Source organism: Carcharhinus amblyrhynchos, chromosome 6, assembly GCF_965287045.1.
Source record: "Carcharhinus amblyrhynchos chromosome 6, sCarAmb.v2.hapA, whole genome shotgun sequence".
Lineage (NCBI taxonomy): Eukaryota > Metazoa > Chordata > Chondrichthyes > Carcharhiniformes > Carcharhinidae > Carcharhinus > Carcharhinus amblyrhynchos.
In genome coordinates this window covers 79,661,188-79,685,575 of record NC_137329.1, presented here as the reverse complement: position 1 = coordinate 79,685,575, position 24,388 = coordinate 79,661,188, and the positions used below count along the sequence as shown (strand labels likewise).

The 24,388-nt window shown below is 44.1% G+C and overlaps 1 protein-coding gene across 1 annotated transcript in view; it reads left to right on the top strand.

Annotated features, from left to right (window-relative positions):
• The window catches only part of LOC145344358 (cadherin-related family member 3-like), a 65,400-nt gene that overhangs the window by 37,218 nt on the left and 3,794 nt on the right, over positions 1 to 24,388 (top strand). The window contains exons 5-13 of the mRNA XM_080191485.1: positions 2,330 to 2,418; positions 2,516 to 2,620; positions 4,518 to 4,666; positions 10,607 to 10,796; positions 13,600 to 13,765; positions 14,800 to 14,902; positions 15,922 to 16,020; positions 20,714 to 20,959; positions 22,774 to 22,938. Of these exons, the coding sequence (XP_080047611.1) occupies positions 2,330 to 2,418; positions 2,516 to 2,620; positions 4,518 to 4,666; positions 10,607 to 10,796; positions 13,600 to 13,765; positions 14,800 to 14,902; positions 15,922 to 16,020; positions 20,714 to 20,959; positions 22,774 to 22,938 (1,312 nt within the window). The remainder of the gene's footprint in view (positions 1 to 2,329; positions 2,419 to 2,515; positions 2,621 to 4,517; positions 4,667 to 10,606; positions 10,797 to 13,599; positions 13,766 to 14,799; positions 14,903 to 15,921; positions 16,021 to 20,713; positions 20,960 to 22,773; positions 22,939 to 24,388) is intronic.

Genomic DNA, 24,388 nt, shown 5'->3' with positions numbered 1-24,388 from the left:
ACGTGAAATTTTATTGAAATTCATCCATTAGTTCTGTGATATATTGCATTCAGAGAAAGAGACTAACAAATCTGGGTGTAAACCTAACTTAAAATAGCAACCTGCATTTTTTCTTTCCTTTTTTGAAAGGTGGGTCTCATTTTGAAGTATTGATGTACCAGTGCCTGTAAGATTACCGCCCCTTGTGACAATCTTTTCACCGCCAAGCTTACATTGCAACTGGCAGTGGAGTGCAAGGCAAAGGGCATCACATTCAGAGTTTATCTTGCCCTCATTGAGATTTTTCATATGGGATTGCTGGATATTGAAGGGAAGGAACCCACTTCGCAGACTAGAAAACTGTGGTTAATTGTATCACTGTAAATCATAGAATCCAAAGTGCAGAAAGAGGCCATTCAGCCCATTGAGTCTATACTGACCACAATCCCACCCAGCCCTATCCCCACAACCCCATGCATTTAACCTAGCTAGTCCCCCTGACACTAAGGGGCAATTTAGCATGACCAATCCATCTAACCCGCACATCTTTGGACTGTGGGAGGAAACCAAAGCACCCGGAGGAAAGCTATGCAGATACAGGGAGAATGTGCAAGCTCCACACAGACAGTGACTCAAGCTGGGAATCGAACCTGGGTCTGGTGCTGTGAGGCAGCAGCGCTAACCACTGTGCTGGCCTAAATCAGCCAATTCAGGACAAAGTCTGTATTCTCTCCCTGGTTTCTGAGGTTCGGGACCACAATGCAAAGTGCTTTTGCCTGCTGGGGTACAGGAGAGTTCCATGATAAAATGTTTATCAAAACAAATCATTAAACAAACACGCAATCTCAAAGGCAGAAGTTCACACAAAAATAAGCTTTACTGGATACTTGTGAAAATTTCAGCAAAGCCCAGTGTTTTCCAACTACTATTCTGCCAACAGTAATTTCCTATTTTCAATTTAAGGATTTTTTGAGGTCATTTTACTATTAAGTTTTACTTGACATAAAAGAAAGATGAAATGCAAAATACTGATAACAAGTGAAAATGTTTAAAGTATTACCTTTCTATTTTTCTGAAGCAAAAAATGGGTATCTGTTGCAAATTCAATTTTCTCTTGCATGTTTTCAAATTTAAAATGTTATCTTGCGCTGTGTAAATCCAGTAACTGAAGTATTGGAACAGTCAATAACTTGCATAGACAGATAGCAATGGCCATAAAAAAGTAATATAATTGTAACACGATAAACACAACACAGCTAGAAAATGATTTATTTCTAAATTATGCCACTACATGTTGGACGGAAATGGTATTCTGCACTTTGAGAGGCTTGTGGTTTGCTGGTCCTTAACTAATCTTTAGCAAAGTGCTTCCCAACCAACGTGCCTCAGTGCACTGATGTGTTAAGAACGTCCCCCCTCCGCCACCGCGCACCCCCCCCCCACCTATCCCCCCCCAGTGTGTCGTGAAAAAAGATTTAAACTGATTTGAAATTCATGTAATTAAACGAGAACTAACTTTTGTCTTCAGTTTTGTGATTGGCATCTCCCAGATCTGACTGACCTCAGGCCTCCCATGCAAGGACCTGCTAGGAATGAGCGGCACCTATGTGGTTTAGATATTTTATATTGGTCAGGCCCATGCAAGGGGCCATCGGGACTTGGAGCTGAAGACAAAAGTCCCTTGTGCCTGCACAAAAAGGGAAAACAGAAAAAGGGTGCAAAAAAACCCTGGGAAAAGCAAGAGAGCTGGTGTTCTGTTGATTTGTTTGTGAACAGAACTCCCACTCACCTGATGATGGAGCAGTGCTCTGAAAGCTTGTGGCTTGTGCTACCAAATAAACCTGTTGGACTTTAACCTGGTGTTGTGAGACTTCTCACAGAAGCAAGAGAGACAGGGACGTTTTTTAAAAAACAGGCAAGAGGACAGGGAGAAGCTAAAAACAAAGTTCTCAGTAAAGGAAGAAGATTGAAAATCTAGAAGCTATGCCTTGTTTTTTTAATAGTATAAAGGTGTGCCAGGACATATAAAAGGTTGGGAAGCATTGCTCTGGGATTTCTCTCTGAAGTGTTTTGAATAGCTCATCAGGCTTTCTCAATGCCCAATTTCACTAAACATTTGGGTTCCTTCCCTGTTGGGGCCCAGTTAGTTGTTCCCATCAGGGATATAGGCTACTTCAGTGGCCATTGCATTGCAAAGCCAGAGTCCCTGCTAAGTGTGAGTGTATAGAAGAGTGAGTTTAAATCAGAATAGGAGAAAATTCAAACATAATCTCTTTTCGTTTTTAGAAAACAAATGTTGATCAAACTGTTGCATTTCAGAAGGTAACTAAATGCTTTGGCTTTATTTCAGTATTCAGCGAACTCCTCCATGGTTACTATGGTTTCCAATGGGGCAATTCTTGCAGCAAAATCATTTGATTATGAGACAGATTTACACAGGTAACAATTATCTTCCTTTCCCTTTCAAAATTATCTTTTTTGTTAATTCATTTACCATTTAATATATGGATTACTGATTTATATATATTTTTAACAGCTTCATTGTATTGGTGACGGTAAAGGATGCAATAGGTCATAGCATCTCTGGGATTGTGGTGGTTAACTTAATTAATGTGAATGACAATTGGCCTGTCTTTAAGCAGTAAGTACATAAATATTATTTTTTCCTTTGATCTCAGGTTGATACTGTATTCCTGATAAGAACATGCTGTGAGGGTCAGCTGACCTGGTAGACAATGTAACCAATGGCAAAATGATATGATGGTCAGCTGACCAGGTATAAATAGAAAGCAGATGGGGATTGTGGGACCTTGTGTGGCCCAGGGTATGATCCTGAACCGTTGGTGTAATGAAGTTTCTTTATTAAACATTTTTCTTTCATTTACTTTCTGAAGTTTGTTCAACTGAAAATCCTTACTGCTAGATGTATAGTCAAGGCACATGCAGCTGTGAAAAAAGGGCAATGAAAATAAGGATAAAAGTTTTGACCCTATTCCATAATAAAACAATATGCACAGGAGGCAGGACTGAGAAGGTTCACTAGGTTTATTCTGGATGTGGGTGGATTTTCTTGAGGAGAGGTTCAGTAGGTTGGGCCTGTGTGTGCATTGGAATTTAGAAGAATGAGAGGCAACCTTATTGAGAAATGTAGAATTCGCAGCGGGCTTGACAGGGTAGATGCTGGGAGTTGTTTCTCACTGTGAGACAGTCTAGGACCTGAGGACATGATCTCAGAGTCAGAGGTCACCCACTTAATATGAGGAGGAATTTCTTCTCTGAGGCTAGTGAATCTGTGGAATTCTTTACAGCAGAGGTCTGTAGAGCCTGAGTTGTTAAGTGCGTCCATGGCCGAGAGAGACAGAATTTTAATCAGTAAGGGAATCAAGGGTTATGGGGAAAGGCAGGAAAGTGGAGTCGAGGGTTATCATTTCAGATCAATCATAGTTTCGTTGAATGGTGGAGCAGACTGAATGGGCTGAATGGCCTACTTCTGCTCCAATGTCTTATACCTACATTTCAATTAGTGATTGTGAAAAGCTAACTATTCCTGACGGATAAGTTCTGATGAAGAGGGGCACTTAAGAACATTAACTTTTCTTTCCCCTTTAAAGTGATGAGCAGTATATTTCCATGCATTGCTATTTTTATTTCAGATTGTTTTCATTTAAAGAAGTATTCTTTCTCAGGATGTTGGCATTGCTAGTAAGGTTGATATTTTATTGCTCAATCCTAGTTACCCTGGAGGTGGTGACGCTCTTGTTCCTGGACTCCTGGTAACAGTTTTGATGTACCTGGATGGCTTGCTAAACCACTTCAGAGCACACTTAAGAGTAAACAATACTGGAGTGAAATTAGGAAGGACAAAATGTTCTCTTCCTTCAAGGATTGTAATCAATCTCTTGACTCTGAGGGCTTCATGGTCATTTTTATTAATGTCAGCTTTTGATTTCCAAATTTAACAAAAATATACACCTTTTAATGGGATTTAAGCTTGTGCTCTGACTGATTAGTCCTGTAGCACTACACTACCATACCTGATTTACAACTGCTCCTTTGATTATGAAAAATGACTTGAGAAAGTGTATGGGTTGCACCTTTACCTTGTGTTTTGGTTACAGCTTCAGACAAATGGATTCACTGGTTTTGCTGTTATTATAATTTATGACAGAGCAGATAGGGAGAAATTGTTCCCGCTCGGAAAAGAATCAAACATGAGAGGGCGCAGATTTAATGTGATTTGAAAAAGAAGCAAATGTGATGTAAGGAAAAAACGTCTTTACAATGAGTGCTTTGGGTCTGGGATGCACTGTCTGGAAGTGTGGTGGAGGTAGGTTCAATTGAGGCACTCAAGGAGGCATTGGATGATTGTTTGAATGGAAACAAAGGCAAGAGAGTAGTGCTAAGTCAGAATACTCATCTGGAGAGCTGGTGCCGACACGATGGGCCAAATGGACTTCTACTGTGTCATAAAAACTCTGTGATTCTGAATTGGTACATGATGTGCCAGCTGCTGTAATTTTTCTTGTGATCTGTTCCAGAAACAAAACAATATTTGAAATATCAGAAGAAAAACCCCCAAACTCAGTCATTGGGAAGGTCACAGCCTATGATTCTGATGATGATGGTACATCGAGCAGTTTGATTTACGTTATGAGCCCTGCAAACCGGTATATCACCATTAACTCGGGTATGTGAAATGAAAGTCAAGCTCCTTCATTAAAACATCATCTGAACTTAGCATTTAAAAGGTACCATTTTGGGATTGCGCCCAGGTTCAGAAACCAAAGCATAAACTCCATGGGTATGATTTAGTAGGCCTGACAGCCATGGGTGCAAATCCCATAATGGCCACTAAATCTCGTGAAAGGTTAAAAACAGGATTTGCGCCGGCAAGATTTCTTATCAAGATTTTCCCAATGACACAATCAGATTCACACTCAGGGCATCAATTTGGTTAACATAAATTGGAATGTATTATCATATACTTAGTGGGCTTAATGCTGCATCTTCAACCCTCATCAAATCTTCCTACTCTCCAGCCATGACATCATGCCAGCGTTAATCACTGAAAATGGGAACCAGGCCCCATGACCTCCCAGAGGGAGGAAGGAGATGTATATCACTGTCTGAACTGAGCACCAGGGAGACAAAGTGGGCAGAGGCCCCTGGACAGCTCTGGGAACTGGGGGTTGGTGAGAGAATCATAGGATCTCACAGTGCAGGAGGATAATTATATGAATAATTACTATTCGGCTTATCAAGTCTGCACCAACCACCCAGGCCCTATCCCCATCGCCCCATGCACTTACCCTAACTAATCCCCCTAACACTAAGAGGCAATTTAGCATGGCTAATCCACCTAACCTGCTCATCATTGGACTGTGGGAGGGAACTAGAGCACCTGGAGGAAACCCACGCAGACACGGGGAGAATGTGCAAACTCCACACAGATGGTGACCCCAAGCCGGGAATCAGTCCTAGGCACAGTGCTAATCACTGTGCCACCCCTGGTGAGCTGTTGGGGGGCAGATGGCTTTACTTCGTGGTTGATGTTGGTGGTCTTGAAGTTGCAGTCTGTGCTGTGAGACTCTGCCGTGAAGTGCCTGATACCAAGGCAGCTGTGGGGCACATGGGGAAGGGAATGGGATGTGATTAGAGCCGTAGAGCCAGGCCGGATGGGCTGAGTGGATAAGACGTTGAAAGAAAAAGCAATTTTGCCCAATCTGAGGGGGAGCGGAGGTGGGATGTCAATCTAAAGATTAGCTATCCAGTCTGCTTAAATACAGAGGAATGACAGCAATGAAGTGTCTGAAATATCCAGTCTGACTAAGTCGGGTGCCTGTTAACTCTGCCACTCCCTGAAGGAGAAAACAATTGTGCCTTGTTATGTTCCTGAGATTCAGGCTTGTGACACAAATTGGCCCTAAAGGATTAACCCTCAGCAACATCAGCTCCTCACAGTCTCAAAGTCAAGGCTAGGTGTCAGCCTCAGGTGCCAGGGCTATCAGCTTGGTGGGGGATTAGGGACGAGGGTCTTGGGCTCACTGAATCATGCCTCAGTTCTATCACTGCAAACAAAATGTTCTCAATGTGGGGGCTAAACCGTTTGCCTGACATTGAGGCCCAGTGAGGATAACTGTCCAGATGGGGAGAAGTCTCATTTCACTCGGGGTTTAAGAGGTTTAAGAGTCTATGGCATTAAAGTCGTAAACAATAAAAACATTTAATCCAGTGACACCCCAAAATTTGACAAGTGACAATGTTCCCCAACGACTAACGGCTAAATTCAACTATGCCCACAGTATGCGCTACAATTCCTTACACTTGCAAATCTTCCCACTATATCTAGGTGTGTCCCCAGATGCATGTCAGATGTGGCGGCAGAGCTTCTATATCCTGTCGCCTGAATTACCATTGGTGGGTGTCCTCTGGAGGATGTGGGGGGCCCCAGCCTAGTTTTGGGTGGTGTTGATGTTGTCGCGTGACCCTGTTCAGCTCACTGTGCCTGAGTTGCATGGGTCGCAGAAAGGGGGGGATTCAGATTGGCTGGTCACTGCCAGGCTCTCCCGGGATGTGTTTTAGAGGATTGATCTCCCTCCGGGTGCTCGTGGGCCCCTGGGCTACTCCATGGGATAGACACTGGCGGGCATCAATGCCAGCTGATGCCCGCTAGTGTCTGCACCATGCAGTTGAAGCTCTCAGCGATGGCACTTTGGAATTGATCGCTGCTTCAGAGTTTCCCCACCATGGATCTTTCTCAGCTCTCACGATTTTACGAGAGCCAGATTTCTGGCGAGCTCATCCTCTCACCAGAAATGGGTGAGAGGCTGAATGATTTATTTAAATATATTTAAATTTGAATTTACATGTGTTTAGTGAGCCCTGCGCTCAATTGTCCAGGCTCACTTGGAGAGGTTCTCTCCAGCAAGGAAAACACCTGTTCCCCATGAACAGGGAGTCGTCCTGTTGACCTTGCTAGTGAAACTGGAGGCCATTGAGACCCCCTGGAGAAGCCAAGAGCAAGGAAGGTGCCCCTTGGGCAATGCCACCCTGGTACCTTGGCACTGCCAGCCTGGCACCTGGGCAATGCCCTCTGGGCACCTTGACACTGCCAAACTGGGCAGCCAAAGGGTGGGGCCTATGGGGCTGGAAGTTATAGGATGTGGCTTGAATGGGGTGGGTCTGCTGCCACTCTGCAACACAAGTTGGGGAGGCAGGGGGGCCCACTGCCTTATGTGGTTAGACACGTGCATTGGCCATGCTAAATTCTCCCTCAGTGTACCTGAACAGGCACCAGAATGTGGTGACTAGGGAATTTTCACTGTAACTTCATTGCAGTGTTAATGTCAGCCTACTTGTGACACCAGTAAATAAACTTTTAAATCTTAAACTTAGCAGCAAAGATCTGTTAGCTCTCTGTCTTTCTCTCTCTGTCAGATCCCTGGTTTTGGAATTGTGAATATGCAACTTCAGAAGTCTGGACATATGCAATAACTCCCTCTCCTGGCAGGCTGGTGAATTAAGCCCAGCCCACTGTCTGCAGCAGCTAGAAACAGTCTAGCCCATATTTTCGAAGACAAAATGCATAAGATTGGGTGTGAAAACTCACCCAAACAGGGATCAGGAGCTCTCCCATTTTCTCTCAGTTAGCTGGACACTTAGAATCAATCTTGTAAAATTCTGCCCAATGTCCCAGTATCCACCGTACTCTGGAGTAGTGAATTCCACAGGCTCATGACATTTTGAGAGAAGTAGGCTGGGATTCTTCCAAAAAAATTCTAAGTGCCACATTTGCGTAAAAATTTGCTGGTTGTTTTAGCAGGATTTTCAAAATGAATCTGCCACACCCTATGCACTGCAGTGTGCTTCAGAGAGATTCATGCTAAAACTCAGGGAGCGGGGCCTTTCCTGCTGGTGAGGCTGGCAGCATAGCCCACTGCACATGTGCTGATCTGTCATAGAGGAGGTTGGTGCATGCACAGTAACCCCACACTGCTGGTGTCCTGTTTGCTGGCCAGCTTCACGATACCCCTATCATTGGCCTCCCGGACATCTCAGGGCCAGTCCTGATCCTCTCACTCTCTGTCCCCTGCAGCTCCAACCTCCCCCTGGCAGCCCCTCCCACACAAATGGCCAGCTCGCGATTATCCTCTGCCAGTGATCTCGACTACAGAATGGCAGAGGGACCCCCCCCACCCCTCTGGCCCTGCTCCTCCCTTGCCACTGCCTGATGCAAAGTTGCCCCTTGGGCATTGCCATTTTGCCCTTTGTGCAGTGATGGGAGGCCAAGCTGGCATTGCGATGTTGGCAATGCCCCTTATCCCTGACCTCCTGGGTAGGCTTCCACATCCACCCTTCACTCTAGCAGGGTTTGGCTGCCGGTTCCCCATTCGGGGAGAGCTGTTGTAAACCCGGTGAAGTGAACCACTCCTGGCAGTGATGGAAAGGGGTAAGTTAGTGGACCCGGAGACTCCATTCCCAGGCCCACTAATGGGATTCAAATGCAGGTATACATATGGAGGTCAGCTCAGCACCGATTTCCGGCATGGAGTTGATGACGCTGGAATTCCCGGCTCCGGAGACTCACGGAGGCTGTGGCACCCAAAGTGGGGAGCCCGCTAAACGGCCTCCGCTAGATAATCACCCCGGTAGTTTTAAATCTGTTGCCTCTTATCCTAAAACTATGAGCTTTTGTTCCAGATGGCCCCACAAGAGGAAGCATCCTCTCCATGTCTATTTTATCAATACCTATTATCACCTTTTATCACTTCATTCTTCTAAACTCTAGAGAGTACAGGCCTTATCTGCTCAATCTCTCTACATACGACAAACTCTTCATCTCTGGAATCAATCTAATGAACCTCCTCTGAACTTCCTCTCATGAAATTACATATTTCCTCAAATAAGGGGAACAAAACTGTACACATTTCTCCAGTGCATCTCACTAATGCCTCGTATAGTTGCAGCAAAACTTGTAAATCTTTCTGCACTTCCACTAATTCTTCCAGCTCGCTTTATTCACCAGCCAAAATCCAAAGTGTTCTTCATTATCCCTTCTCTTTACTTCTTAATTTACACAGTGCAATGGGCCAAAGATGACTTATTGTAGCTTTGTTAAGAATGAATGATTCTCAATATAGTACATATACGAGATAAGGTCTGACTGAACCATTCTCTTCTCCTCGCTGGCTCCAATCGAGGTACCTCCCCACGCCCAGAGGCACACTCTTCCTCCTGGTTATTTCAGCTTCCAGCGCACCCTCTCCATAGATCCAGCCTGATCATGTGGCAGGTGCAGCAGGTGGTCAGGAAGGCGAATGGGATGCTGGCCTTCATAGCGAGGGGGATTGAATATAAAAGTAGGGAGGTCTTGCTGCAGCTGTATAGGGCATTGGTGAGGCCGCAGCTGGAGTACTGTGTGCAGTTTTGGGCGCCGCACCTGCGCAAGGATATTTTGGCCTTGGAGGGAGTGCAGAGGAGGTTTACTAGGCTGATACCGGAGTTGAGGGGGTTGAACTATGAGGAGAGGCTGAATAAACTAGGCTTGTACTCGTTGGAGTTTAGAAGAATGAGGGGAGATCTCATTGAGACGTATAAGATGATGAATGGGATGGATAGGATAGAGGTGGAGAGACTCTTCCCACTGAAAAAAGACAGTAGGACTAGGGGGCACAGCCTGAAGATAAAGGGGGGGCGTTTTAGAACGGAGTTGAGGAGGAACTTCTTCACTCAAAGGGTGGTGAATCTCTGGAATTCTCTACCCGTTGAAGTGGTGGAGGCTGCCTCGCTAAATATTTTCAAGAAGCGGGTTGATGGGTTTTTGATAAGAGAGGGGATTAAGGGTTATGGGGAGAGGGCCGGAAAGTGGAACTGAGCCACGACAGATCAGCCATGATCTTATTGAATGGCGGGGCAGGCTCGAAGGGCCAGATGGCCTACTCCTGCTCCTATTTCTTATGTTCTTATGTTCTTAAAGGGGTCACATTACCACACCCAGTTTTACTGAATGGATTGACACCTTGCTGGCGTGCATTTGAAAAGATAGCAGCACTCCTGTAGGGGTGGCACCATAGCACAACGATACCACACTGCTGCCCCACAGCACCAGGGACCCAGGTTTGATTCCCAGCTTTGGGGGGGTTAACTGTCAGTGTGGAATTTGCATTTTCCCCCTGTGTCTGTGTGGGTTTCCTCTGAGTGCTCAGATTTCCTCCCACGCTCCAAAGGTATGTGGGTTAGGTAGATTGGCCATGTTAAATTGCCCCTTAGAATCAGGGACACTAGCAGGGTAAATACAGGGGGTTCCGGGTTAGGGCCTGGGTGGGATTGTTGCCAGTGCAGACTCGATGGGCTGAATGACTTCCTTCTGAACTGTAGGGATTCTATGATTCTATTCTATTCTAACCAACACAGTCACATTTGAGTTACAGTAGATTATTCTAGCACTGGAATGACGGGGGGGAATGGAGTCACAATTGAGTTAGATCTTACTTTGACCTGGTGCTCCAAAGGTTTCCAGCAGGGATTACTTTTACTAACATTTGCAATGCTTTATTTCCAAAAATATTCAGAAGCCTGTAAAAGCAAAGTCCTATCCTTAGTGCAGTCTGATGGTTTTCTGTTGCAGTTACAGGTGAGTTGATCGTGTCAGCTATAATTGACAGAGACAATGGACCTTTCAGGGTTATTCCAACCCAAGAGTTTGATGTTGTTGCAAAAGACAGCCCTTCTGGAGAGCATTCAGCTTCACTGACAGTAATAGTCATCATAAGAGACATCAACGATAACCAGCCTTTCTGTTTTCCACATATGCACAGGTACCTTGTTACTTAACTATTTTATTTCATAATACTAGAAGAATTTGACTGTTACCTAACTATTTTATTTCATAATACTAGAAGAATTTGACTGTTACTTAACTATTTTATTTCGTAATACTAGAAGAATTTGACTGGGCAATGTTAAATTTCATTGCACAATGGAGACTATCATTTACAGGAGGACGGAGATTTGTTCTGTGTGCAGGGTGTGGCAAGACTAGAGCAGATTTTCAAATTGATGACTTTGTTTAATAAGGTTCTTTACTTTTCGAAAGTTGAAAAGATTGATTGGCATGGGCTTGTATTGAAGGAGAAAATACTGATGAACACGGGCTTCAGCCTGGATTTGAATCACCTCCTTGTTTGTGGGGCACAGGGATTCTGGAAACAGAGGGCAAAAAAACACACACACTCTTCACATTTTAGAAGTATTTTGTTGTCAGTCAGTGATCCTGGTCCTGGAAGAGGTGATGGTTATGTCAGCAAGAAGCAAGTCCACACTGAGCACGTATCAGGGTTCAACTGTCAACGTGGATGTACATTTGGGAAAGTTGTGCTGATTATTACATACTCAGTCTTGTTCTGTTCTTCACATGGTATTTTATGATACTGAGGAAATCTGCACCCATTATGTTCGTGAAGGTTATTGAAAATATTGAGACAAAAATTGCAGGGTGCCTGAATGATTCTTCAATCATTCTGTGTCCTTACAAAATATGCATTGGCTGATAGCTTCTTTAGCCATGTTGGGTTTTCAAAATGGATAATAATGCCAGCTGAAGTGCTCCCTTTTTAGTTTCACCAGCGTATAGTTCATGCCTCGTTCAAATTTCACCCTATCTCCAATGACTAACTGCTTATCGTGGGCACCCCGATTATCGAGAGCTTCACTAGTGTCCATTGGTATCCAGTCTGGTGTAACAATCTTCTGGTCCCGAGGAAGAGAAACTGGCTGTGGAGCCAGCAGGCAAGGCAAATGCATTCACGTCGTTGGAGCTTAAAATAGTATTTTTACATTGCCACCATGAATACTGCCCAAAGCAATCCAATCTAGGCATCTTATAATTCAGAAGGGAAACAGTTACAGAATTTTGTAATCGTCTGGAGTCAGACCTCAAATCTATTTTAAGAGTACAGTAAAAAGTCTCATGACATCAGGTTAAAGTCCAATAGGTCTATTCGGAATCACGAGCTTTTGGAATGCTGCTCCTTCATCAGGTGAGTGATTTTAAGAGTGATAGCTCTTTTAACTGCTGTGGTGGCAGTTGGGTTGCATCCTTTTTGTCACCAGCTCTTTCTAGACAACAAAAGAATATGTTAAATCAAGTCTCACAGCCAGTAGAAGACAGAATGGAAGGAAATTAGATTTGTCAGAGGACTGTAGGACTGGAGGAGGTTACAGAAATCAGAAGGGATCGAGATCATGGAGGCATTTGAAAATAAGGATTGTTGTGTCATTGTGACAATATAATCCTTGGACTCTAATACTGTACAAGACACAGGGCACCGATCACTCATATGGGATTGGGTAAACACATTGTGTCATTTAATAAGATGAGGCACATGAGAACAGTCTCATTTTGCTGCATAGTTTGGAGACATTAGGGGTTGTCTGTGCTCAAAGGAAAAATTAAACTAAGACTGGATGACATGACACATTTCCCTTTAAGTGATGTTATGCTGATATCTCTTAAAGGCATATTAGTACAATGATGAGAATGTTAAAATTGTAGCATTAGTGATCTAGGAGCCAACACTGGTCAGCAAACTCTGAGGTAAAGGGTGAAATAGACTTGGTGTAAGCTAGGATATGAGCAAAGCCTTTTTACAACGACAGTGCATAAGGAGACAATTCAGCCCATCAATTCTGCACTGACCACATTCCCACCCAATTCCTATTCCCATAATCCCACATATTTTACCCTGCTAATCCCCCGACACTAGGGTCAATTTAGCATGACCAATCAACCTAACCTGCACATCTTTGGACGTGGGAGGAAACCAAAGGAAACTCATGCAGACACGGGAAGAGTATGCAAACTCCACGCAAAGAGTAACTCAAGCCAGGAAGTGAACCCAGGTCCCTGGCACTGTGAGGCAGCAATGATAACCATTGTGCTTTCTACTCCAGACTTTCCATCTCTTTCCTTCCACGCAAGATTGGATAGGTACCAGGATCATTGCTAATTACTCTTAACTTGTAAACCCCACCATCAGCTCAAAGTGCTATTGGGGTACGAAACATTACAAGGGGCACAGAATGGCACAATAGGATTACATTATTGACTGTCCTCCAAGGGAGCTGGCCAGGGAATCAAATCCTTCCAAGATCACGGATGCGGCATCATAAAAATTGCTGTATTCACATTCATATATCCCATAAAGCTTTAACTTCCTATATTAATCCAAACATATCAGCAAAACAGCAGCAGTGACATTTCAAACCTCTCTTATGGCTGTAAAACTCTGCTTCAATCAATACTTTTCCCTGGATTTCCATTCCACTGTGTACAATGTTAACCAACACTTGTAAACGAGAATATGGAATATGCTATGGGAAATCTGATAACTCTTATCCACTGGTGCAATTCCTGCAGGTCCTCTTGCACTTCCACTGATCCTGGTGCTCCATTGTGTGAGATACCTGCCCTGTTTCCACATGCCTGGCCACACCTTGTTTTTTAATGTGACAAGTACTAAACAAAAACTGTTGTTCAAAATTAATAACAGATATAAGAAGGAAATTCAGAAGGATTTTGAGTTCCAAAAATGCTAACTGCTCATTCTGTCCTTTTCTCAGCATTCAGATTCCAGAAAAAACTGAAGAGGGAACAACGCTTGTTACCATATCCTGTCGAGATAATGATGTGGATCTCGCAAACAGCCAGTTCACAACTTTGCTTCAGCCTGGTCTGAGGACTAATGGAAGATTTGCTCTGAATGGGAAGAATAATAATACTATTGTGGTATGCGAGTCTCACTTTTCAGCCTACATAAGGATAAATCATGGTGGCATAGGTCTCACAGCGCCAGGGACCCAGTTTCGATTCCAGGCTAGGGTCACTGTCTGTGCAGAATCTGCACATTCTCCATGTCTGCATGGGTTTCCTCCAGATTCTCCAGTTTTCTCCCACAGTCCAAAAGACATGCTGGTAAGGTGCATTGGCCGTGCTAAATTCTCCCTCAGTGTACCCAAACAGGTGCCAGAGTGTGGTGACATGGGGATTTTCACAGTAACTTCATTGCACTGATGACGTAAGCCTACTTGTGACACTAATAAATAAATGTAAACTTAAAACTTAGGTCATGCCAAATCAGTTGACCTATTAAGACTGTAAAATATGGACTTCATAGAAAAAAACTGACCCTCCAGTTAAAAAAATCTCAGATGCATTCCCATGACAACCAGGTAAAGCTTGTCTGATGGTTCACTGACGAAAGCACCTCCAATGTCTGGAACTGGATCATAATCCTTAGCAAAAGCCTTGGCATTTTCTGTAATATGAAGAAGGGGTGCTGCATTTGGTATCAGTGCTCACTGACTTGGGAAGGTCGGGTGAGGGTGAAAATCAGCTAAAACCATCACGTAAGGTGGACATCAGCTTGCATTTGCTAATTATAACTCGACCTCTCTTTGTGATGTTCTTCACATGACTTGGGCTACCTCAACAAGGTATTTCTGGGCAGGGTAAGGCTACCAGGGTGCAGCGATAGACATATCTTTGTCACCTGTGCCAATACACCCTGACAAAAAGGGAGATAAAAAATGCAAAAGAATTCAAAAAGTTTTAACCATGCCTTTTGCTTTCCATTAATGAAGTTAGTATGTGAGATGGGGAGGTTAGATAGTCAAGTGGACTTCCTGAGATAGATTATCATCTTATTGCAATGCTGACTGCTGTTCAAACTTCAAGCACAAATGCTGAGGCACTTTAGTTGTTGAGCAATTTCAATGCTGAAGTCTCCATTACAATCAACGCCCTCCATTCTGTTCTGGTAGGTTATTGGGAAGTTGAACTTTGAAGCTGTTACTAATCTTGAAGATAACAATATCTATGTGTTGTCGGTAGTTGTCACAGATATTGCCCCCCCATATTACCAGGGTAAGTGACTAACCTTAAATTATGATGATTTGAAATGCGCTGTCTGAAAAAGTCATTGCAACAAATTGTCTTATAATGAAACTTCAGTATATATTTACAAATCATATATTCTGAATGTCATATTTCCAATTTATTTTTAAATTAGGAACTTATCTTGCAACTGCCCTTTGGCTAGGAACTCATTGGGAAGGGCAATTGATTTAGTCATTCAATATTATTGGTAGAGGAAAGAATTTTACATTTCCAAGGACGGAAAATTTGGCTCCTTAGTGCCCAGTTTTATCGGTGCTATGAATGCCCGACTGACCCCAAAATGGCATCCACAGCAGGCAAGTAGGTATCTGGTGTGAGAGACACTGAATGTCATTTTGGTGACAGTGTCAGCCCACACAGTGAGTGTCTGCTGGACGTGCAGAGCAGGCAGCTCATGGTATCAGTGTTTAATGTTAGTGTTGCTGTTCTGGAGCTTAATGCTCCAGCCGATGTTGTCTCATAACCAAGCACAAGAGAACATTCATTCATCAGTAGAGAGGACCCCTCCCCCCAAGCCCACCCCAACCCCTATTTGAAGGATCCACCAACCGCTTGCAGGTTAATCACTGATTGTTTTATATATTCTGTTCCTACAGAACTCTGAGCCACTTATTTCAGCCACAATACACCTATCCTTTAGGCGGTGCAAACTAGCTTTGAGCAATGCAGGCTTGTTTTAAGTGATGTGCCCAGATCATCAATTGTTCAGTTAGCATTGATTAGACATTGAAATCATTAGAACAGGAGATAGCATGAAATAGGCAGTCAATGCACATGGCTTAATCATGCATGTCCATGGGCTATCTACGTTAACCCTTGAGATTTTAGTTTTCTAGATACATTATTCTTAAGAGCAAACATTACAGAAATAAAATTGAGAAGCAACTTGTTCTAATTTTGAAAGATTTGCATGTTGTATATGACATATTACATAGGAAGCTACTAATTTACTAGTTATTTCATGATATGCGATTTATCTCACCTAGATACAGTAACCGTATATGTCAGAGTTACGCCAAGAAATGAATTTCATCCATCTTTCACCCAGACGTCATATACTTTCAACGTATCCGAATTCAGTGAAAGTAAGTAAATATCTAATGGCACTGAGGACAAAATAGCTCATTATTTCTGGCTAAGGTGCCTGAGAAATTGGCTCCACAGTTTGATGATAAAACTCAGTACAAAACAAGGACAAAATAATTATAAATGAATCAGGGCTTGAGGAAGGAGCAGGATAAAAGCCACCTTCTTGCTTTAGATCCCTATTTATTTATGTTAAGGAAATTAAAGTTTGGCACTATCAGGCCATGGATCATGATGGCCTGATAGCACCAAACTTTTATTTCTATTGGAGTTTAGAAACATAGAAACTAAAAGTAGGATAAGGCCATTCGAACCTTCAAGCCTGCTCCACCATTCATTTTGACCGTGGCTGATCATCAAATTCAATATCCTGGTTCCCCTTTCGCATCCCCCCACCCCCCCATATCTCTTGATCCCTTTCGCCCCAAGAGCTATATCTAATTTCTTCTTGAAATCAGACAATGGGCCCGATTTTACCAAAAATTTGCGGTAAATTCAGGTGTCACGCCTTTAACGCAATCTGTACCCGAATCTGAGCAGATCGCAGCTTTGCTGATACCCGATTTGGGCGCAGATCTGGTCCATGCCCGAATCAGGCGGCCTGACGATTTAAATGTATTAGCATGCATTTAAATCGATTTAATGAACTGCGCGCCCAACTCTCCCACCAAATCCCACTTTACCGTCGTCTGATCCATTCCGGATCCGCGCTGTAAGCGACCTGCTAAATAAAAATCCGAAGCCGATTTTTATTTTGCAGGGGAACCTCCGAAGCGGCTTCAGAGCCTGCAACGGCTCTCTGGCCCAGATCATCCTCTGGGAGGGGGGCAGAGGGAGGAGGAGGCGGGACAGAGCGTCCTCTGTGGGGGGAGCGCGGGAGGGCTGATTGTTGTCTAGTGGTGGAGGGGAGGTCTGATCGCTCACTGATGGGGGGGAGCGGATGGATCGCTGATGGGGGTGGAAGGGGTGTCCGCTGCCACTCTGCAGGCGATCCCTCCTCCTGGTTTCCTATTGCTTTAATATGTATAAGACATGAGAAGTATACACTAGATGTCATTTAAAAATTGAATCGCTGAATTTATTCATAAGTGTCAGAGCTTAGGCTCATTTGTATACATTCATTTAGTTGGTGAGAATTGACACACTGCCATAATAGGGAGGAGGGACTCGTTCCCCCAGTGGGGAGGAGGGGTCGCCCGCAGAGTGGCAGCGAACCCCCCTGCCCCCCCCCCCCCCCCACCAGAGAACCATCTGCACCCCCCATCAGTGAGCGATCGGGCCTCCCCCTCACCACCAGACAATGATCAGCCCTCTTGCATCCACCCCCCGAGATACATCTGATCCGCCTCCTCCCCTCGCCACCCCCCCCCCCCCCCCCCCGAGATGCATCTGACCTCCCCCAGAGGGTGATCTGGGTCAGACAGCCGCTCTCCCTGGTTTTTTTCCCTTTCCCAACCCAGGTGCACTTTTTCAAATTTTTTCTAACTGCACATGCGCACTTCAGAGCTCCGATCGTTCCAGCAGCGCTAAGCCCCGCCCACAGTGCGGATCTGACCACAGCCGGCAAAAAGCGTGTGGATGCACTGCAAAGATGATTCCGGGCTCGGATCTGTATTACGCCCGCATCGGGTCCTCAGAGTCCAAATGATAAAATCGGGCCCAATGTTTTGGCTCGACTACTTCCTGTGGGAGTGAACTCTGCAAATATCCCACTCTCTGAGTGAAGAAATTTCTCCTGACCTCAGTTCTAAAAGGTTTACCCCTTATCCTCAAACTATGGCCCCTAGTTCTGGACTCATCCATCATCGGGAACATTCTTTCTGAATCTACCTTGTCTAACTCTGTTAGAATTTTCTAAGCTCCTATGACATTCCCTTTCACTCTTCTAAACTCCAGTGAATATAATCCTAACACATTTAATCACTCCTCATATAACAGACCTGCCATCCCAGGGATCAGCCGGGTGAACTTTTGCTGTACTCCCTCTATAGCAAAGACATCCTTCTTCAGATAAGGACACCAAAACTGCACACAATACTCAAGGTGTGGCCTCACCAACACGCTATACAATTGTAGCAAAACATTCCTATCCCTACACTCAAATCCTCTCGATGTGAAGACCAACATACCATTTGCCTTCTTTACTGTCTGCTGTACCTGGGTGCTTACTTTCAATGAGTGATGCACAAGGACACCAAGATCTCACTGAGTATCCACCCCTCTCAGTTTACACTCATTCAAGTAATAATGTATCTTCCTATTATTGCTACCAAAGTGGATATTCTCATGTTTGTCCATATTATACTGTAACTGCCATGCATATGCCCACACACTCAGCCTGTCCAGATCACACTGAAGCATCTCTGCATCCTCCTCACAGCTCACCCTCCCACCCAACTTTGTATCATCTGCAAATCTGAAGATAATACATTTAGTTCCCTCTTCCAAATCATTAATATATAACGTGAACAAATGGGGTGCTAGCACAGATCCTTGCGGAATCCCACTAGCCACTGATTGCCAGTCAGAAAAAAACCCATTTATACAAACTCTTTGCTTCCTATCTGTTAACCAGCTTTCTACCCATTGCTGTTTGTTAACTGGACCCATACAGATTCCGGATTATCTATGCTACTATTTTTCCTCAATATCATATCAATATCATCCTTAATTAACAATTCAACTCCACCGCCTTTTCCTTTCTGTCTCTCATTCCTAAATACGGAATAGCCCTCAATGTTGAGTTTCCATCCTTGGCCACCTTGGAGCCATGTCTCCAGAATGCTAATTGTATCATAACCCTTTACAACTATTTATGCAAATAATTCATCCATTTAGTTTCGAACGCTCTGAGCATTCAGATACAAAACCTTAAGTGAACCCTTTGAACATTTCTTACCTCTTTCCTACTATTTTTTACTCAGTCCTTAGCTGAATGTGACATTTGATTTCTCTATCACTTCCCTTATTCTCCTTACTGTTGTTTCTTCTTGTTCTTAATTTCCCCTGCTCTGAACCCTTGCAAAGGTTCCCATCTGATTGCCATTTTGGTTTAAACCTTCCCCAACCACTCTAGCAAATACCTCCTCCCCACAAAAGACATCAGTCCCGGTCCTGCCAGGTGTAACCCATCCAGTTTGTACATGTCCCACTTCCCCCGGAAGCAGTCCCAATGCCCCATGAATCTGAAACCCAGCCCCGCATGCCACCTTTTCAGTCACGTATTCATCCTATGTATCCTGCTGTTTCTACTCTGACTAGCACATGGCACTGATAATAATCCTAAGGTCACTCTCTTTGAGGTCCAAGTTTTCAGCTTCAGAGATTGATTTTGGGACAGAAAGACTTGCAAACGGCCTTCCTGCTGAGAGTCTCTCAAGTAACCCTTCAGGGCCACTCAATGGCCTCATCCCACTGTCGCAGGTATTCATTAGCACCAAGCAAGGACTTGCCAAGCTGATAGTCCACCCAGCTTCGGCCTACCAGGGAAAAGTCACTCATTCACTGACATCCCTCGCCAGCAATCCCCGCCATCCCTTCCAGGCTTACCTCTGTCCATTGCTGACCCTCTAGGTAGTCTCCACTGTACGACTGGCAATGGCCACTGCTCCCACTTATAGCTGCTGGTACTTGTGAGCTGTCAGTCTCTGACTGGCTGGCTGCTCTCAGTCTGAGATTTCTGCCCAAGTGGGGACTTAAAATCAGGCTGGTGGCCCAATATTGCCCCGGTCATTGGCCGATTGGTATTGAGTATCACTAGGCCTCCGGAGGAAAATAACACACGCCTCCACTGGTTCACGAACTTGGGACAAGATCTCTGCAGTCACCCAGTCACGGGGAGAATGTGCAAATTGACACAGACAATGACCCAAGACTGGAACTGAATCCAAGTCCCTGGCACTGTGAGGCAGCAGTGCTAACCACTCATTAACCTGAAACATAAAGTCTGGAGGGGGGGGGTGGATTTTTTCACCCTAGTTTTCAATGAGCAGGAATGACAGAGGGTGGATATTGAGAAAGAATCCCAAAGTGGCTTTTATACTGGTAGGATTTCCCCTTTCAATTGTCCCAGCCCTCTGCCAGCGATGTAACTGGATTCCCACCATGCAATGATGGAAATCCCATTTAAATGCATTTTAATATATTTAACATCCCTCGCGTAGTGAATTCCCCCTCCAATTCCCCCGCCCGGCAGGGTTCACAACAGGTTTTTAAAATCGGGGGACTGACAAATAAATCCCACCAGAGGGGGGAGGGTCATGCCTGGGCAGTACACTGGCACTGCCAGGGGGCACTGCCGGGGGATTCTGTGAGGGAGGTGCTGGGGATTTTGTGTTTGTGTGTGGTGGGGGGGGGAGGGTTTGGGGACATAATCTGGGGGTTTGGGAGACAGTTCCTATTTTTTATGTTCCGATTTCAGGGTTGTAAGAAGTTGTGGATAAGCAAATTGAATGAAGTGAAATTAGTAATAGTGCCAGCACAGCAATGATCCTATACAGTAAGAAGCCTCACAACTTCAGGTTAAAGTCCAACAGGTTTATTTGGTAGTATGAGCTTTTGGAATGCTGCCCCTTCATCACCTATTGGACTTTAACCTGATGTTGTGAGACTTCTTACGGTGCCCACTCCAATGCCAGCACCTCTACACCATGATTCTATACGACATTGTCTTTTCTGTTCTTTGTTTTCCAGTAGGAACAAAGATTGGGCGAGTACTTGCAGAAGATAAAGAGTTCCCAGAACTTAAGTTCAGTTACTCACTGATAGGAGGTGGAAGCACGCTGGGCTACAATCAGTTATTTTGGATCAACCCAGATTCGGGTGAAATATACCTTGTGGCTCAACCAGATTATGAGGCAACTGCCCAACACTACCTGATGGTGCAGGCTGTTGATAAAGATTCTAGTAATCCAAAGACTGCTACAACTACTGTAAGTGGTTTCTAATGCTAGAGGTTAGTCCACTTGGTGATTACTATTAAATGGATATTGAGCTGTATGAGTAGGAAAATCATTGTTTTTATTTAATGAGGAAATTATTCCAACGTTCAACTATTCACCAAAACATTTGTGTAATTTTTTTAAACTCAGCCTCACTGTTAGGGTTTTCAATTTTCTCTCAGTGCCAGGGAGACAAATTGAGTTTTAAAATTGCCTGGCTCAATGGTCACTTGTCGACCTTGCCTGACATTGTGAAGGTATTAATTAAGGAAGTTAAGTTTAACACAACTCAAGAATTCGCTTGGCGCAAACACACATTCTTGACTTTTGGCCAGATCGCGAGTTAATGGAGTCAGAATGCCACGCGACTGGAGGAGGGTTGTTAACTAAAACACTCCCCACAAACATAACTCTTACTGGCCTGTAAAAGAATGACTTGCTGTGTTCGTTCCTGCACACCTCTCACCCCACAGTCTTGTCTTTTGTGTAAGATTTTCTACTCTTTCACTCACCAACTTGGGTCACCCATTGCTGTTAATGAAGGCCTGCTGTATATAAATTGGCTGCAGCATTTACAACAGTGACTGCATTGGCTATAAAGCACTTTGGAGCACCCTGAGGTTGTGAAAGGTACTATATAAATGCAAATTCATTCTTCAGGAGCTTGTCTGAATAGATTTGCAGACTATAAGCAATTGGTACAGATAAATTCCAGATGTTTTTTGGTTGAACCAACAGGCACAAAACTTTTGTCATATGTCTCAAAAGCTGCAAGAAAAAAATCTTCCTTCTCACCCTAATGTCATTGAATATCCAATTGAATGGGATCTTCCTACTGTAACTATAGTAACTGCAGAAACTTTGGAGAAACACCATAAGCAAAATAAAGCTTGCAGCTGCATACCCACATTTGCTGAACTTTTTGAACTGAACTTTTAACTGCTGTCCTTGGTAGAGATGACACCCCCTCTACCAACATCCACTCCCTCCAAAAGTGATACAATGGCAGCAGTGGGTACCATCTACAAGATGCACTGTAGCAACTCACCAAGACTCCTTAGGCAGCACCTTCCAAACCTACAACCACCCAGTCGAAACGACAAAGGCAGCAGATACATGGGAACATCATCACTTGCAAGTTCCTCTCCAAGTCACTCACCATACTGACTTGGAAATATATCACTGTTCCTTCACAGTCGTTGGGTTAAAAGTCTGGAATTCCTAACAGCACAGGGACTGCGGTGGTTCGAGAAGGCATCTCATCACTACTGTCTCAAGGGCAATTAGCAATGGACAATAAATGTCGGCCGAACCAGCAATACCCAAATCCCACAAACAAACTTTTAATAAAGTTCCATCTGACATTTTAATTAATGGGGGAAGTAATAGTTTCTGTAGCGGCTCACTGGGTAATTCAGGAAAGGCCCAAGTTTGATTCCTGCCCTCTGTTAAATTGGCTGATCTTGGCCACGGCAGCATGGGTGCGGCATTGACCAAATTTCCTGGGGCAGGAAAGGGACTCAAAAAAATATTCAGTGAGCGTTTCCATTTCTGATTGCAAAGCAGCGATTCTTTACATGATAGACAATGGAAGAGGACAACGATCAGAATTTGTTTCAATGACCTCTGAAAGAGATTTGAATAGCTTAAATTCAAAGTTGATGGTGGGTGACTGGGATCGAATGACATTTTGGTAACTATAATAAAGCGGGAGGCTGCTCATCGGCTTTGGATCGGCTCTGGTGGGTGGAGGTAATTCAGAAAACCGTGTGCTTTTCTGTTAACTAGATGCTATTATGTTCCAGGTCAGAGTTCATATTCTTCCAACCAATGATGAACCACCTGACTGTCAGCCAAAGGTTTATTCACTGACAATTCTCGATGACACAGCTGTGGGTACAAACGTTCAGGGGTTGCAGTTGTTCTGTACAGATGCTGATTCTTCCCCCCAGTCTCTCCGTTACTCAATAGCTTCAGGTACGTTAATGAAGTATCTGGTGGAACCACTCTAGTTTTTCTAGGCTGATTTGGACAACTCCCTTCATGCGTGCTTGTCCAGTGTTTTGTTTTTGTGTGCCTCTATTTATATTAGAACAAAGAACAGCACAGCACAGGAAATAGGCCCTTTGGCCCCACAAGCCCGCGCCACCCATTGTTTCTCTGCATCTCCAATCTGAACAGGCCTCATCTATTAGAGTGTAGAGGGAGAGAAAATAAATGTTTGTGGAAATACATGGAAATGGTTGAATTTTGGGTCATGCTTTCACGTGGTGTAGCAAGGTTAAATGGTTATCAGTCCAAAGATGTGCAGGTTAGGTTGATTGGCCATGCTAAATTGCCCCCTAGAGTCAGGGTGATTAGCAGGGTACGTACGCTGGGTTATAGGGATACGGCCTGGGTGGGATTATTGTCAGTGCAGGCTTAATGGGCCAAATGGCCACAGTCTGCACTGTAGGGATGTTCATCCGGCAGTAGGAATATTGCAGTGGCAAGCAATTAAAGAACTAACTTCTGAAAGTAAATCAAAGAAAAAAGTTTAATAAAGAAATTTCATTATTCCACTTGGGGCCACACCCTGGGCCATACAACTTCCCCACAATTCCCATCTGCATTTTATTTATATCGAGTCAGCTGGTCAACTGACCACCACATCATTTTGTCATTTGTTATATTATAATAGATTCAGTGTTATCATTATAACAAGGGATTCTGTGATTGAGCAGAATTTGATTCCATTAGTAATTATAATTTTTCAAAAAATCCTGGTCCTCCAGTGCTGGGATTGTGTCAGCAGTCCACAATCAATGGGAGAATTGTTAAGTTTGTAGTTAATCCTTCATGATCAATTGAATTGTGAAATAATGTGGTAGTCTCGATGATACATGCTCCCAGGTTATTGGGATTGACATCATGTTTTCAATAGTCTGCAAAGCCACAGGACCAACCAAGCTGGAACCCTAAAATAATCAACCACTCATCTTTGATCCTGGGTCCAGTTTTACTGAGTTTAATACTATCAAGAAGAAGCATTAAAAATAAGTCAGACATTAGGGTGGCATGGTGGCACAATGGTTAGCACTGCTGCCTCACAGCACCAGGGACCTGGGTTCGACTCCTGGCTTAGGTCACTGTCTGTGTGGAGTTTGCACGTTCTCCCCATGTCGGTGTGGGTTTCCTCCGGTTTCCTCCCACACTCCAAAGGTGTGCAGGTTAGGATGTTTGGCCATGCTGAATTGCCCCTTAGTGTCACGGGGACTAGCTAGGATAAATGCATAGGGTTACGGGGATAGGGCCTAGGTGGGATTGTGGTCAATGCAGACTCAATGGGCCATATGACCTCCTTCTGCACTGTTGGGATTCTATGATCCTGTGAACTCCTACTGCAATCTCGATACAGAAGAATTGCACTGTACATCTCCTTTAATGG